This window comes from Hetaerina americana, unplaced genomic scaffold, assembly GCF_022747635.1.
Source record: "Hetaerina americana unplaced genomic scaffold, ioHetAmer1.1.p SCAF_6, whole genome shotgun sequence".
Taxonomy (NCBI): domain Eukaryota; kingdom Metazoa; phylum Arthropoda; class Insecta; order Odonata; family Calopterygidae; genus Hetaerina; species Hetaerina americana.
In genome coordinates, this window is record NW_027287205.1 from 44,993,035 (window position 1) to 45,007,300 (window position 14,266).

General features: G+C 38.0%; 1 protein-coding gene across 1 annotated transcript; it reads right to left on the minus strand.

Moving 5' to 3' along the window:
- Positions 1 to 5,406: 5,406 nt before the first annotated feature.
- Hinfp (Histone H4 transcription factor) lies at positions 5,407 to 13,075 on the minus strand. Its single transcript, XM_071593570.1, has 8 exons — positions 12,482 to 13,075; positions 12,263 to 12,402; positions 11,997 to 12,183; positions 11,770 to 11,922; positions 11,120 to 11,318; positions 10,249 to 10,378; positions 9,799 to 9,932; positions 5,407 to 6,732 (listed from the first exon to the last, which is right to left on the minus strand). The coding sequence occupies exons 1-8, from the start codon at positions 12,852 to 12,854 to the stop codon at positions 6,270 to 6,272; spliced, it is 1,779 nt and encodes a 592-aa protein (XP_071449671.1). The 5' UTR covers positions 12,855 to 13,075; the 3' UTR covers positions 5,407 to 6,269.
- Between the last annotated feature and the right edge of the window lie 1,191 nt (positions 13,076 to 14,266).

Below are 14,266 nucleotides of genomic sequence, written 5' to 3' on the forward strand. Positions count from 1 at the left end.
AAGCGATGCAAACGGTGGCAGTGCTACCGAAGACAAGGGCGCCTTCCTTCGGACAGTGCTGCCTGAAGTTCGGGATTCTTTGGTACAATATTTTCCTTGCTCATCAATACAATTTACATTCCACACCTTATCGTCTCAGCAATGATTACCCCAGACATAAAATCAAGCTATAATGTTTCGTAGGATGCATTTCTTGGAGTGTAAAAGAGCAGCATGAAACTGCAATCATGGAATCAGCTCCATGAAGTCTCGTTTCATATTGCTAATATTACGTAATCTACCTTAATAAGCTACCTGGTGGTCACGATTCCCGATTTTCCCGACGTGGAGTAAGGAAAGGTGGATGCAGAGAATTTTGATTGACAATGAAATACTGAAGGCTGGTAGATTGGAGATCGTTAGGCAAGTGAGGTGGAAGGAGGATCAGAATAGGCATGTTGGACGGAATGAAGGGAAGCAGAAAGTATTGAAGAATGCTCTATCGTATTTCAGGGTGTCACGTTGGTTGAAACTTATGAATTTTAGCGATGGGAAGAATAAATAGCGATGATTAGACTGTGTATCCATCCAAAACCTACCTAAAATGTTAACCCACCATTTGTAATACAGGGTGCGTTCCGAAAGTAATGCTATTGAATTACCCCCGCCGCTCCTATTGGTCGGAGTGGAATTGAATTTCACTCGGAGTAGGTGGGGCGGACGATAAGCTTTGCCGCAAAACCGGTCTTAGTGCTCTCCAAGCTGTGGAAGCGGCGGGGCGTCAGTTATTGTACACCTCTGCGCGCCGACCGCGTCACGAAAGGCCAACCGAGCGGAAATTTCAAGTGAACTTTTGCAACGTATTGAATATGAACATGATTATTTGGAAAATGTCATCCCTGGTGATGAAACCTGGGTTTTTGAATACGACCCAGAAACAAAACGCCGAATCTCTCAGAGGCATACCGACCTGTCTCACAAGCCCAGAAAGGTCAGAATGTGCAAACCAAAGGCGAAAGCAATGCTAATTGTCTTTTTCGACAGTATATAGTATGAGTGGTTCATAAGGAATTATTTCCTCTAGGACAGACAGTTAACGCTGCCTACTACGTGGATGTGCTGGAAAGACTCCGAAAAAGGGTCATCAGGACGAGAAAATACATCTCCGCTCCCTGGAAACTTCATCAAGATAACGCACCTTGCCACAACGCGCCACGAGTTCCTGGCCGAACACCAGATGCAAACGCTGCCCCACCCCCCCTATAGTCCTGACGTCGCCCCAGCAGACTTCTTTTTGTTCCCTCGGATTAAGGCAGCCCTGAAAGGAACTCGTTTTTCGTCCATGGAAGAGATGCAATCAGCCGTGACGAACACCTTGCAAGAGGTCCCCGAAGACGCCTTCCAGGGCGCGTACCGGTCATGGCAAAGTCGCTGGAAAAATGCGTTGAGGCCTAAGGACAGTAATTGGAAGAATTTTAAGTGTTTGTGCAACTCTGTTCAATAAATTACTTTTAAAACATAATTGCAGTACCTTCGGAACGCATCCGGTCAATACCGGGCCGAAAAATCTTGGCTTGGAAAAGAAGCCTTCGGCCCCGCTGATAATTCCACGATCAAAATACGGATAAACCACAGGAAGTCAGGAGCCATAATGACTGCAATAAATTAGTTTATATTAAGTACCTACTCTTTATTTTTGCCAGGAATTTTTGTGACCTCAACCATGTGCATAAATTTTTCGGAAGGCCAAACTTTTGGCATGTAACTTTCCATTGTTTTCAGACTGCTTAAAAACGGCTCTCATTGCCACTTTTAATTAGGCTTTGACTTTAAAATGAAGTGTGATTTTTTAAAAGGGCGCTAGACACAGTTTTGAGTTTTATACCTTGGTAAATATGATTGTGTAGTGCAGCCATTAAGAGGTAAAAAGACATATTTCCGACTATTAATCGCATTACGGAATATTAAAATATGCATTTTGTTTTCTGCAATAACTCTGCATCAATTTCCAAAAATATATTTGTTCGCACGCATGAAAAAGTCTGAGGGTCCCTTCCAATAGAGAACACCTAGGACGTCTTCCACACCATCCATGGAGTCAAAAAATGTTATAATTTAGGTTGAAATATTATATCAATAATTTTTTAATGAATAGTCTACCAGGTTAGGGAAGGTTGTTGGTGGACCCTGGCTCCAAGCATTAATGTACTCATTAGCCCTAAACTACGTGATGCAAAATACCCTTAAATCACATAGGTACTGCATATTAAATTAATGATTACATTACGAGATTAAATTAAAGCGTAGGGTTAACTGCAGAGCATGTACATCTATAGGTTCAAGCATTCACTAGCATTGTGTTTGCAATTTGGTCAATGGAGACAATTTGAATCTCTTGATGTGACCTGTTTCTTATGTAAAATTAGATACTTTTAATCATGGAGAATTATTTACCTAAATAATCCTTGAGTTTTTTCTAAATTAAATGGACAATAGAGTTCTTTTCCTTTCCTTGATATTGGTTTCAACAGGAGCAGTGCTGAATTAGTCTTTTAGTACTGATGTAGTCATAATTTATCAAAAAAATAGGAAAACTTTACTGAGCAAAAATTACCAGGACAGAAGGACCTGATGAGAACATCTTTCATGTGATGAAGACTTTGAAAGAGATTTCCAAGTATCTTCCCTTCCCCTATGGCAGGACCCAGTTACTGACATCCCTACTGTTGGAACTTAGATATCTTGGATTGTTTTCATGGATTAGCAGCCAGAAAGAGGATATGCTCTTTTAGATGTAAAATTAACAGCATATTAAAACCCTTTTAAGGGAAAATTTGGGGTCTAAGAAAATAGTCATTACATTTTGTGTGTCAGTGACATAAACTGTGTTGCATTTAACTGTACATGTTGGTCTTTCCAAAAAGTTAACATTGTAATATTGACATGAGATGAAATCACCCTTCCCTACCCCCAAGAGACAAAACTCCGCATTCTGTCAAGCCCATTTCCTATTCTATAAATGCTGCATGGCTAATTAAGCTCCCCTAATGTCATCAGCTCCATGTCCATTCAAATGTGAACTCCTGGATGCCATTGCTTAGGGCATGGTTAATACTCACAATGGGGCTTGCTTCGCTCTAATGGCTGCCCAATTGTAAAAAAAAGGCACTTAGTGTCAGAAATAGATAATACACCTTTCACTTCCTGAAGAATGGTCAGAACCACCATTAATTTATTCAAAATCGCATGAATCTTAATCAAACCTCCCTATAGAACTATATGCCTGCCTTAAGTAGTTATTCCATTATGAATGGAATTGAAATGATATCCAATAGATCTCTCCTATAATCCATATATTCCCAATTTTTAACATATACCACTCTCATTGTTTGCAATTCTATTGTAAAAGTAGTAATCCCTTTTTTAATCCCTTTCTACCATTCCTCTAGTATCCCAATCCCTTATTCTTGATTATAATGTAATCAGGTAATACTTTTTATTTATTCTTTAGTAATTTAATCAACGGCTCTCCATTAAGATTTGTACTCTCTACCCCATTTCATTTTCTGAATTTAAAGTGGACTTCCATAGCTACATACTGGTCAGAACATGCATCTATCCCTGTTCCTTAAGCTGTTCAAATATAATAGAATCCAAGTGTCCTAATGGCATCTAACTGTTCTCTTTAAACAATGTCAATGTGTACACACATGAATGCAGGATGGTGTTTACGATTACTTATTATATTACTCTTTTCCTGGGTATCTATCATTTCTATGGCCATTCTCAGTTCTTAAACCATAATTATTTTCCATACCTCCATTTCATCCTGCAATGATTCTCTATCATCCTATCCATAAACCTTACTCTCCATCAATCTCCCACCTAAAATATCTATATTTCCTCTTTCATTTAACGAGAATTTCTCTTGTCTCAACATTATCCCAACATTCCACAGCCCAATTATGACTAGTTTTCTTCTCTGCTGCTACTGCCTTGCCTCTCCTGCTGCTGGGTATGACACAGCAAATTGGGAAAATTCCCATAGTTGCGAGGACTATAAGTTTCCTGTAGTGCCTTCCTGATATGAGCAATTTAGATGGTTTGTGGTTTCTTTTCTCTATAGTGTTTTTGAAATGACACTATCAACCAAATGGCCTTTCAACTATAGTCGAATATGCCTTTGCAGTTACCTTGCAGAGGAACAGATGCTGTGCAGAAGCCTACTTTCATCTAGTTCCTAACTTTTGACCCTTGGGTGACCCTACCAGGAGCAAAAATCATTGCTCCCACTAGCACATCTCTAGGAGTCATCAGATTTTTATTTTATTGATTTAAGAATTTATATCATTGCAACTAAGCTATTGTCCTGCCATTAATGGTCAACTGTCACTCTTACAATGCACGTACATATATACACAGGAAGAATAGATATGAGACAAAATGCTCTAATACACAATGACACTTTAAGATTACCAACCGCACCTTTACCATCACACAAGGGCTAGTTCACACCATACCTACAACACTCTGTTACTTGTCGTACTACCAAACCATAATCATGCACCCTTCAATTTCATAAACATTCAAAATCACGCGCCATTAACACATAATTCACTTTTGCAATACAACTTCTCACACTGTGCACATCACATAAAAACAATATTTTAATCAATACAATACGTGAAGTATTGATCAATGAAGTTTATTTCCCAGTGGCTGCTTTACACTTATTCTTAAAACTCCTAAAATTGGATTGGAAGGGCTCAAACAAACCTCCAGGCAGCTGGATCCAATCAACTATTGTTCTGTCTGAAAAAAAGAGTATTTTTTCTTATTTGTTTTCACATTTTTATTTTAAAACTGTGGTAGTTTTTTTCTCTTAAATTTTGGTTTTTCTGTCTCTGTCCATAAATCCTCTCACGCTTTGTCATTTTTAACAATTCTATACATTGTGCCTACCCTCAAATCCAATGGTAATAACTCCAACTTTAACAATAATTTATCATGAGGCACTCGGTTGAAAGCTGCTGAAAAATCAACGATTACTGCATCAACATCCTTTCCTTCATCCATTGTGTCGCCGATATATTGGCTTAATCCAAAAAGCTGCATTTCACACGAGTATCCCAATCTAAACCCATGTTGGTGTTTGAATAATACATGTACCCTTTTACCATGCCAAGGCGGTAGTCCATGAAGAGGGTAGGGATTAATGGAACAGGAAAACTACTCCATCACAGAGCCCATGAGGAAGGGTGAAAGAGATGAGAAATAAAAATGGAATACCCTTATAAAATAAACCAAATCTCCAAAAAGAACGATTTAAACATTACCTTATCATCCAAGTCATACAAGAAAAGGGACGCATTATTTTGTTGAAGTTATCTATTTTCAATCACGTCAAATGAGATAAGTTTCATACAGGATAAAATGGTGTTTTAATTTTATTTTGAGACACCACTAAAATTATAAGAAATCAATACATGAAAACATTTCATCATCAGTAAGAACATAGACTTAAAAATTAAATTTAAATTACATAATAATACTCCTTTAACAAAGCACCACACACATAAGCAATTGTCTACTTGCTCAATGGGAACCTAAATCAATCGCTACCAACTTTCTGTAATTAACTTGATCTGCAATGGCAAACGATTAAACACTTGCTTAGATTTAGAACCAAGAAGAGATACATTATTGCTTGCTCAGACTAACCAACTAAAACAAGATTAAAAGTTATCCACAGGTTCAAGCAACTGTTGAACTCCAAAAATATAATCTCGTATCTACAATATTTTAATCAACACTGTAAAATTCAAAGCAATACTAAGGTCATCTCACATACTAGTTGAAATTACAAATGCTTCCAAATATTTTATTGCCAATTTCCCTAAGTTTTATTCCAAACAACCTTGGGACTTTGTATTAAGTAATGTAAAATGATTCGGTCACTCATACTTGAAAATGTCACTTTCTCAGTAATGAACATCATGACATAATTGTAGAGTATATTAATTAGCATAAAATTCCACAAAACAGACCATACACTTCATCTACACTGACACACCAATAATATTTTCTTGTTTTCTAATTCTGCGTCCACCTTACTAAAAATATAAAGTGTAAAATAAAATGGCTATCCACAAAACTCTGACATAATAAAATTCATTATTTATCCCAAAGGTATACAGAATCTAACTATTTGAAAATTGCTAAAACAAAACAAATTTATGAAAAAATGACTATTCATCATGAATTTTCATGATAGCACACCACACTGCAAACTACACTTTACAGCCTTCCTCCGACGTGACCCGAACTTCCTTTGTGTGAATGAATTCAAGTTTTACCACTTGTCCCTTTTCATCAAGCTCTTCCACTGCAATTTCAATCAATCTGCCTCCTTTATCAACTAAGGTAGTGTCCATGCTGTCTGAATCATCTAGGTCAAGTGAGTCATTGATCATTGGAGATCTTAACTTAAGAGGGCTGTCAGGCTTCACCCTTTTCATACTTCTTTGGCTTACATTTTCCTCACTCAATTCATCGTCAGGGTCATCTGTGTCAACTTCACAGTCTGTTTCCACAAATCCCTTGTAAGGATACTGCCACTTGTTTTGACGTTTGATGATTTTTGTTTTAGATGCTGATCGAGCTTCACGTTCTGACATCATCTTCTGAGTGACCTCCAAACTTTCATAACGCACAGTCTCCAATCTGTAGAGGCCATCCTCATGAAGTTTATACCTGCAAAGAAAATTTTCATTATTGCCAATTACGTTTTTACTTAAGTTTACCCATTTTGTTATTCATAATAATAAGAGTACTAAAGTAAACATATAATTTGGGTTGAAATAAGAAAATATTATTAGGTAATCTACCAGTTAAGGTAGATTTTGGATGGACACAACTACCAAATAAATATTTTGTTTCTTCTGAAGGATTCCGTATTATCGGGTTTCACCGCATCGTTGCATGATGCTAACAACAGTTTCACCAAACAAAACACAGCCCAATATCCTACTCTAAAACAAATTATTCTTTGTCTCTCTGTGCTTACTTCCTTCCTTCATCTGATCCAACATCCTAATCTCGCCCCAACCTTTTTGCCTAACGTTCTCCCTCCCATACAGTCTTTAACATCCCACTGCTGACCAATATGCCCTTCATCCATTTTTCTTGCCTTCTCAGGATTTCTCCCAACAAACCCATTTGCTCACCCACCATACCAAGTACTTCCTCATTTGTTTTACTTTCTGTCCATTTCACCTTCTCAATTCTTCTCCACACCCACATTTCAAAAGCCTCCAATCTACGTCTATCCTCCTGTTTCAACGCCCACGTTTCCGCACCGTACATAGCTACGCTCCATATCAAAGTTTTTAAGAGTCTCTTCTTAACATCCTTACTCAACATCCCTGTCTTCAACTTCTTCCTCCTTGTGAAAGCCTCTTTGCCTAGCGCAGTTCTTCTCCTTACGTCCCTACTACTTTGACCATGTTGGTCCAAAACACTTCCGAGATACGTAAACTGTTCTACCTGCTCTAGTTTTTGCCCTCCTATTTTAATGCTAAGCTTAGCCTTTCTATTTCTAAAAAATCACATAACCTTTGTTTCATTCATATTGATCCTCATCCCATACTTTACTAAGCAATGCTCGCAACCACTTGTCCAACTGACAAATTAGCGCTTGGCCATCAGCAAACCTAAGAGATTTTATGAATTCTGTGCAGACTTTCATTCCTACCTCCAGCTCTCCTCATGCTTCTTAAATTATTTCCTCCACATAAATGCTTAACTGAACCGGTGATAATGGACAGCCATATTTCAATAAAATGCTGATGAGACTTATAGAAGTTTGCTTTAGTACCAAAAAATTCTTCACTCTATTTAAAACCACTGAATTTGACTTCCTCTAAGTCATTGAAGAGTTTAAAATTTCAAATATTATTAGTTTTTATTGAGAAGATAATTTATACAGGTGCTTAAGCACTTGTTTAATCATTTTATTGTTCTACATGTTTTAAAAGAATAAAATGCATACTCTGGTAACAGTCCAGTGTTTAAATTATCTGGTAATATTTCATATTCTATGATTTAATTCCCCTTTTAAAGATATACATTCACTGTGATAGATTTTCCCTAGCTTCATATATAAGTCCAAGAATAAATTGTGTAATTTACAATTATAATTACCATACAAAATGATAACAAAGAAGAAGACCACTAAAATTTTCCACAAAATAAAGATTTATTCACTACTAGTTTCGATGCACTTTATCATTTTTAAGTGAAGGTCCCACTGTGCAGAGTACAAAATATATAAACATATATATTAAATATAGGAGGTGGGGAAACCAGGGTGTCTCCACGTGCTGGGAGAGGTTGGTTGAGTGGGAAAAACTGAAGCTCGGAGGATGGGAAAAAACAGAGAAAAGTGGGAGTGGAGATTGAGGGTTTGTAGAGGAAGAGGGAAAGGCATAGGAAAACGATGAGTTTAGTCGGTTGCAATGAGATGGTCTTTTCTTCTCATCTGAATTCCTTATGGCGTTCATTGTCCCATCTCTCCGCGATTTGCAGGGATGGAGTGGTGGCAGTGTCCTGTGGTGTTGAGTGGGGTCCATTGGCTGATTGGTCTCTTCCGTAGGGGATGAGCCAGGTGCAGAGTGTCGATTCACCCCACAGTTGTAGTTAGTGGGAGGTCGGTGTCTTCCTGCATCAGGTTGGGACTAAGCCATTGTGTGGCTGGTCTCAAGGAAGGATCTGTCTATGGGGGGAGAGGGGGGGAAGAAAGGTCTGTCCTCCGTTGGGGTAAACCCTGGTTGTTCAACAGTTAGTTTTCTTATGCCATGCTTTGGCTTGGAATGGGGTTGAGACAGGAAGATGGGGAGGATGGATATAGGTTTTTTGTGGCAAAAGGTGAGAGATGGATTAATTGAATGCTCTTGCAAGTAATGGGGAGTGAGACTGAAATAAATTTTCATTTAACAACATGTCATTTTGAATCTTGTGTTGAATTACTTCTAATTGATCTAGGACATCTAGTTTCTTCCCTTTCCTTGTGACATGTAGAATTTTGGGGTTGAAGTTGTATTTGTGATTGGATTCAATCATGTGTTTCACGAACATAGAAGATTCATCTCCTTTCTGTGGACACTTTTGATGCTCGTTAGCTCTTGTTTTGAAGTCTCTGCCTCTTTGGCCTAGTGGGGCAGGAGTCACAATCAGTTCATGTACTCCACTTTTCTGAATTCTATCCACTTTGTCTCTTGGAATGCAAAATAGTTGGGATAGGTTTAAATGGGTGTAAAAGGAAACTCTGATTTATCTTTGGGGGGGATCTATTTTATTTGGCAGGTGGCCAATGTAGGGGATCATGCACCAATGTTTTGGGTTTCGGGTGGAGGGAGATGTTTTCAGGCTTAAAGAATTTATGCTCTGTAATGCTTTGCCTTTCCTATTCTTGTGTGATAGAGTGCCTATTAGGTGTACCATAGAGCTTATATATAACAGTTATTATGGAAAAAATCATGAATTACCGAGTCAGTTATAAAAACAATAAATATCCAGCATAACTTGTCTCAGGTGTCTTGTATTAATGCTTTGATAACCACTCATATTTAGCAGTTTCAGCCATGAATGACACCTTGTATTTGCTTACTTGAGTGCCTAGACTACACAGCCTATTTCTCCGATACAACCATTGCCTTAAACAGCATTCAGGGTCAGATTATGCAAGGCTTAGTAGTTTAGATTATTCACCTACAGTAACTGGAAAGCTAACATTATTCATTCACTAAAAACTTTACTTACCTAAAGCGGCTATGTCCTGAAGGCCACTGAAATGAATGCTTATTTACAAGATGTCGGGTGAGATAGAACCCTCTTGAATAACGGACATCACATATGTGACAGCAATACATGGGGTGAACTTGGTTAGCATGTACCTATAATAAAATATATTCATGAATAACAATATTGATAGTCCTTGGCCTTGAAGAAATACAACATTTTCTCAATTTAAATGACCATTGAGAATAAGAACAAATAATTTTGTTCTTTCACTGGTTGTTAAGCCTAGCAGCTATGCTACATTTAGCGATGCAGTTGAAATCTTTCAATGGAAATATGGGCAAATGAATTTGCATGCATATGTTGTGAACTTATAAACACTCTTCAGTTAACCATATACTCAGTATTTGCGCTAGAGGCTGGTGGTTGTCAATCCCATTTTGACCTATTTATTTCAACATGTAGCCTTACCTTTCGATAATGCCAGCTTAATGCAGAAGGAGTTCTCGCAGAATATTCACATCCCTCCTCAGTACATTTGTAGAATCCATCTGGAAGGTGAGCCCTCTGGTGACATGCCAAATCACTCTGGGTCTTGCCCCTGAAAAATGTTTACGTACTCAATAAATAGGCTATAGATAAAATCCAAGAGAAGGCAAATGTAAAGGGAAACTACAAACACCATAATAAACTTTTCATCATCAGCAAGTGTGAAGGTTTGCTGTTTTATGCTGGGTATGGTATTGAAATATAGTCATTAAACCAATATGATAGGCAGAGAATTAAGGCTTTTGACTTGTAGGCGTGGAGAAGCATGGAAAAGGTGAAGGGCACAGAAAAGTAAACAAACAAGGAGGTGCAATGCAAGAGGATTGTAGGGAGATGGATGCAGAGCATCTTGATGGAATATAGAATGTTGAAGACTGAGATAGAGGGGAGATCATTTGGTAGGCAAGAAAGGGGATAGGAATAGGATCGGCATGTTGGCTGAAATATAAGGAGGAAGGAAGTATAACTGAACGTTTATTGTAATATATTGGGGATCAGGATGTGCCTCATCAAGAGAGGCAAAGAAGTGTATCATTATCCACTCAGAGTTCAACCAACCTACCTTAACAACAAATTACCTAATAATAAAAATGGGCAACCCAAATCCTGACTAATCATGTCATGCCTTTCTCCTTACACTTGAATTGTAGTACTTTGAGACTAAAAACCAGTAGCATGACTCTTCAGGAATGAAATACTCACAGCTATTACTCTAGAAATTGAATATTAAACATGGCTGTGCAACACAGGCTTTCTGTAAAAAGAACCTGAACTCTGGATTTGGCCAACTCACCTGAAATCACAGAGTTCGCACTGGAAGGGTTTCTCATCCAAATGGCGGAAGCGAATGTGATTACTCAAGCTTGCAGGACCAGGACAAGTCATATCACAGAAAGGGCACTTGTAGTGATTCACATGGAGTCTCATGTGGCCTTTCAGCAACCTCTCTGATGGATAGAACTTGAAACAGTGGGAACACTGATATCCATGCACTGAAATTGAAGTCATATTTCTTTGTATTCAAGCATTTTAATCACATAGTTCAAAGAAACTTTGGGAGATGTCTCAACAGTAACTTTGAATTGAGTCATCTGCTAACACACATTAAAATGCAACAATTTTCAAAAGGTAATAATCATTCATGCAGTATTTACTACGGTAATGAAAGAAATTGAAGTATTAAAGTAAGGAATGGCTTCCATATAATTATGGTGAGTGTCACAAATATTTGAAAATGGCATTTCATATTTACGGTACCAATGTCAATAGACAAATCAAGTGGTAACTTAAGGTCATAAATTATAAAATTACTCTGAAAAGAACAAGCCAAGAAGATTATTCAATAGAGAGATTTTGTTTTATAAAGATAATGTCTATGAATTAACCGATCCTTATCAGAATTTTACTAGTGAATATTAAACTTTCAGGAATATTAGCACGTACTTTCCAATGGAATTTGTCGTTTACAGTGATCATAATATTTTGCACGAGTTGCAAATACACCTCCGCACACAGGGCATCCAACCATTTTCTCTTGCGTGTGACTTCTCAGATGGTCTCGGAGTTTTGGCTTGGTCGGGCATTTTGCTTTGCACACTACAAAAAAAATGTATGGTGAAAATTTTGTACTCCGCGAAGATGGCTAAGCGAGACAAACAAAACGTCCTTACATCCCCAGCGACAGTGATAACAATTTTTAACGATCTTATCGCTGTTATGTCCTCTTATATGGCATTCAACATGGAGATAAAATTTTTGAGCATTTTGAAAGTTATCTGTGCAGTCCTCCCAGTTACACCTGTATGAATTGGGAATATCAGGTATTACATTCCTTCCTAATTCATGGTAGTTGCATGCCTGTAATAAAGAGTCTTGTTATTTCTGAGTTCCTTTAACCGTGATATACATTAATATTTAACAGAAAAACACAACTTACAGGCACTCCTGTACGCTGACATATATTACCACCAATGCATTTTATTTTTGTGTGAAATGCGTGATAGTTTACATGCCTCGATATTTCACTCCTATCTACACACTCGAACTCGCATGCAACCCAACGACATATGTATACCACTGAAAAGGTTAACATTTATGCATAATTATACATGATTACAACGGAAATAATCAAATTCGAAAGGACAAATCAACGCACCTTCACTGGAGCTTAAAACCTTTACAGCCAATTGAGGGATGTGATTCTCAACATGGCTGACAAACTTGTTTAAATCATCCGTACGAAAACTGCATTCTTCCCATTCGCACAGCATATCCAGTTCCTCATCAGTGAATTTCATTGTTCTTGGATATATTCTTGGTGCTATCACTCGACACACATCTTCATTCGAAGGTTCGCTGGGCAATTCAGCTGTATTTTTAACGGTTTCATCCTCAGTGTTACTCCTCTCCGATTCACTTGTATCATTTTCATTAATGATATCCTTTACTGGTACCTTTTTGGAAACCACCGCCTTTTTCTTCTGTTTTCTTTTCTTTATAGTCCTTCTTTTGCTCCTGACTTTCGACATAATTACCAAACCTGCCTAAAATGGTCACTACATATAAATGTTAATTAAAACCATTAAATACTGAATCTTAGTTTCACCAAAGCAACCACGAAAAAGTTGAGCGCCTTTTAAAAAAATGTTGAAATAGTTCTAATTTAAATTTAAGTTATCCAAGTTGTATATGAGTCAAAATTGACAAATTAAAATACGCAATCAAAACGAATACACGAAGAACCGCCACTAACGACTTCACAACTTCTCATACGAGACTTTTCTCAACAGTAGAAATACGTATTGCGAAGCACGAAGAAACTATTGAAGTATGAAAAATTTAAGTAACTGAACTTCCATATGGCGCGTTTGATGACATAGTATTTCCATATGGTCCACGTAATTTACTCTTTTACCACGAATCGATTATTTTACATTATTAATCAATAATTTTCCCCGAATCTCTGGTGAAAAGAACTTCTGAAATCGATGCTTTGACAGTCACACGAAGTTGGTGCTCGTCAACGGTTTGTTGCAATGAAGACTTACGGTTGCTCCAACGTTGTTTTGTTGGTAATTTTCTGAAAGAATTTTCCAGTTGAGTTCCGTGCAGAAAACTGCGACATTATTTTTCTTGATGTCTATCAATATTCCTTGTCTTTATTGTTCTCGCTTACCCTCTCAGAGGCAGAGCCAAGAAATGCTGGGCTGTAATCGAAACTAAACTTATTTTGCCGTTTAAAGGGGTGACATTCCATATTTAACTGCAAATATGATTTATGAAAGGAAACATAGCACCCTCCCAGTTCTGCGTGCCACTTTTCAGTTAAAAAGCAACGTTTGGACCAATTCAAGAGGGAACCGACCGATTTTTTGCGGCGATTTATCACTATGAATGAGACACCACACGCCAGGAGCGAAACAGCAGTCGAAACTGTGGGTGGAAGCCAGTGGTTCAGCGCCAAAGAAAGCGAAGTCTTTCGCATCAGCCGGAATGGCCATGGCCATGGTTTTGTGATGCAGATGGGATCCTGTGAATTGAGTACCTTAAAAAAGGCAGAAAAATTACAGGCTAATATTAATCCAACCTTCTAGACCAGCTGGATGCCAAAATTAGCGAGGAGATGCGTGGCTTGAAGAAAAAAGCCATCTTTAAGCCGGACAACGCACCTGCTCACAAAGTTGCGTTGGCGATGGGAAAACTACGGGATTTGAGGTACGATTTACTCAGCCATTCCCCATTTTCTCTTGATTCAGCACCTTTAGATGTCCATCTGTTTCCTAACTTGAAGAAATTTGTTTCTGGGAAGACCAATGATGAACTTGAGAGGGCTCCAGATGGAAATTTTCAGAGCCTACCAGACTCACTTCCGGGAAGAAATACTGATGTTGGAGAAATGTTGGAGCAAGTGTGTTGGAGTCTAGGGAGATTATGTGATAAA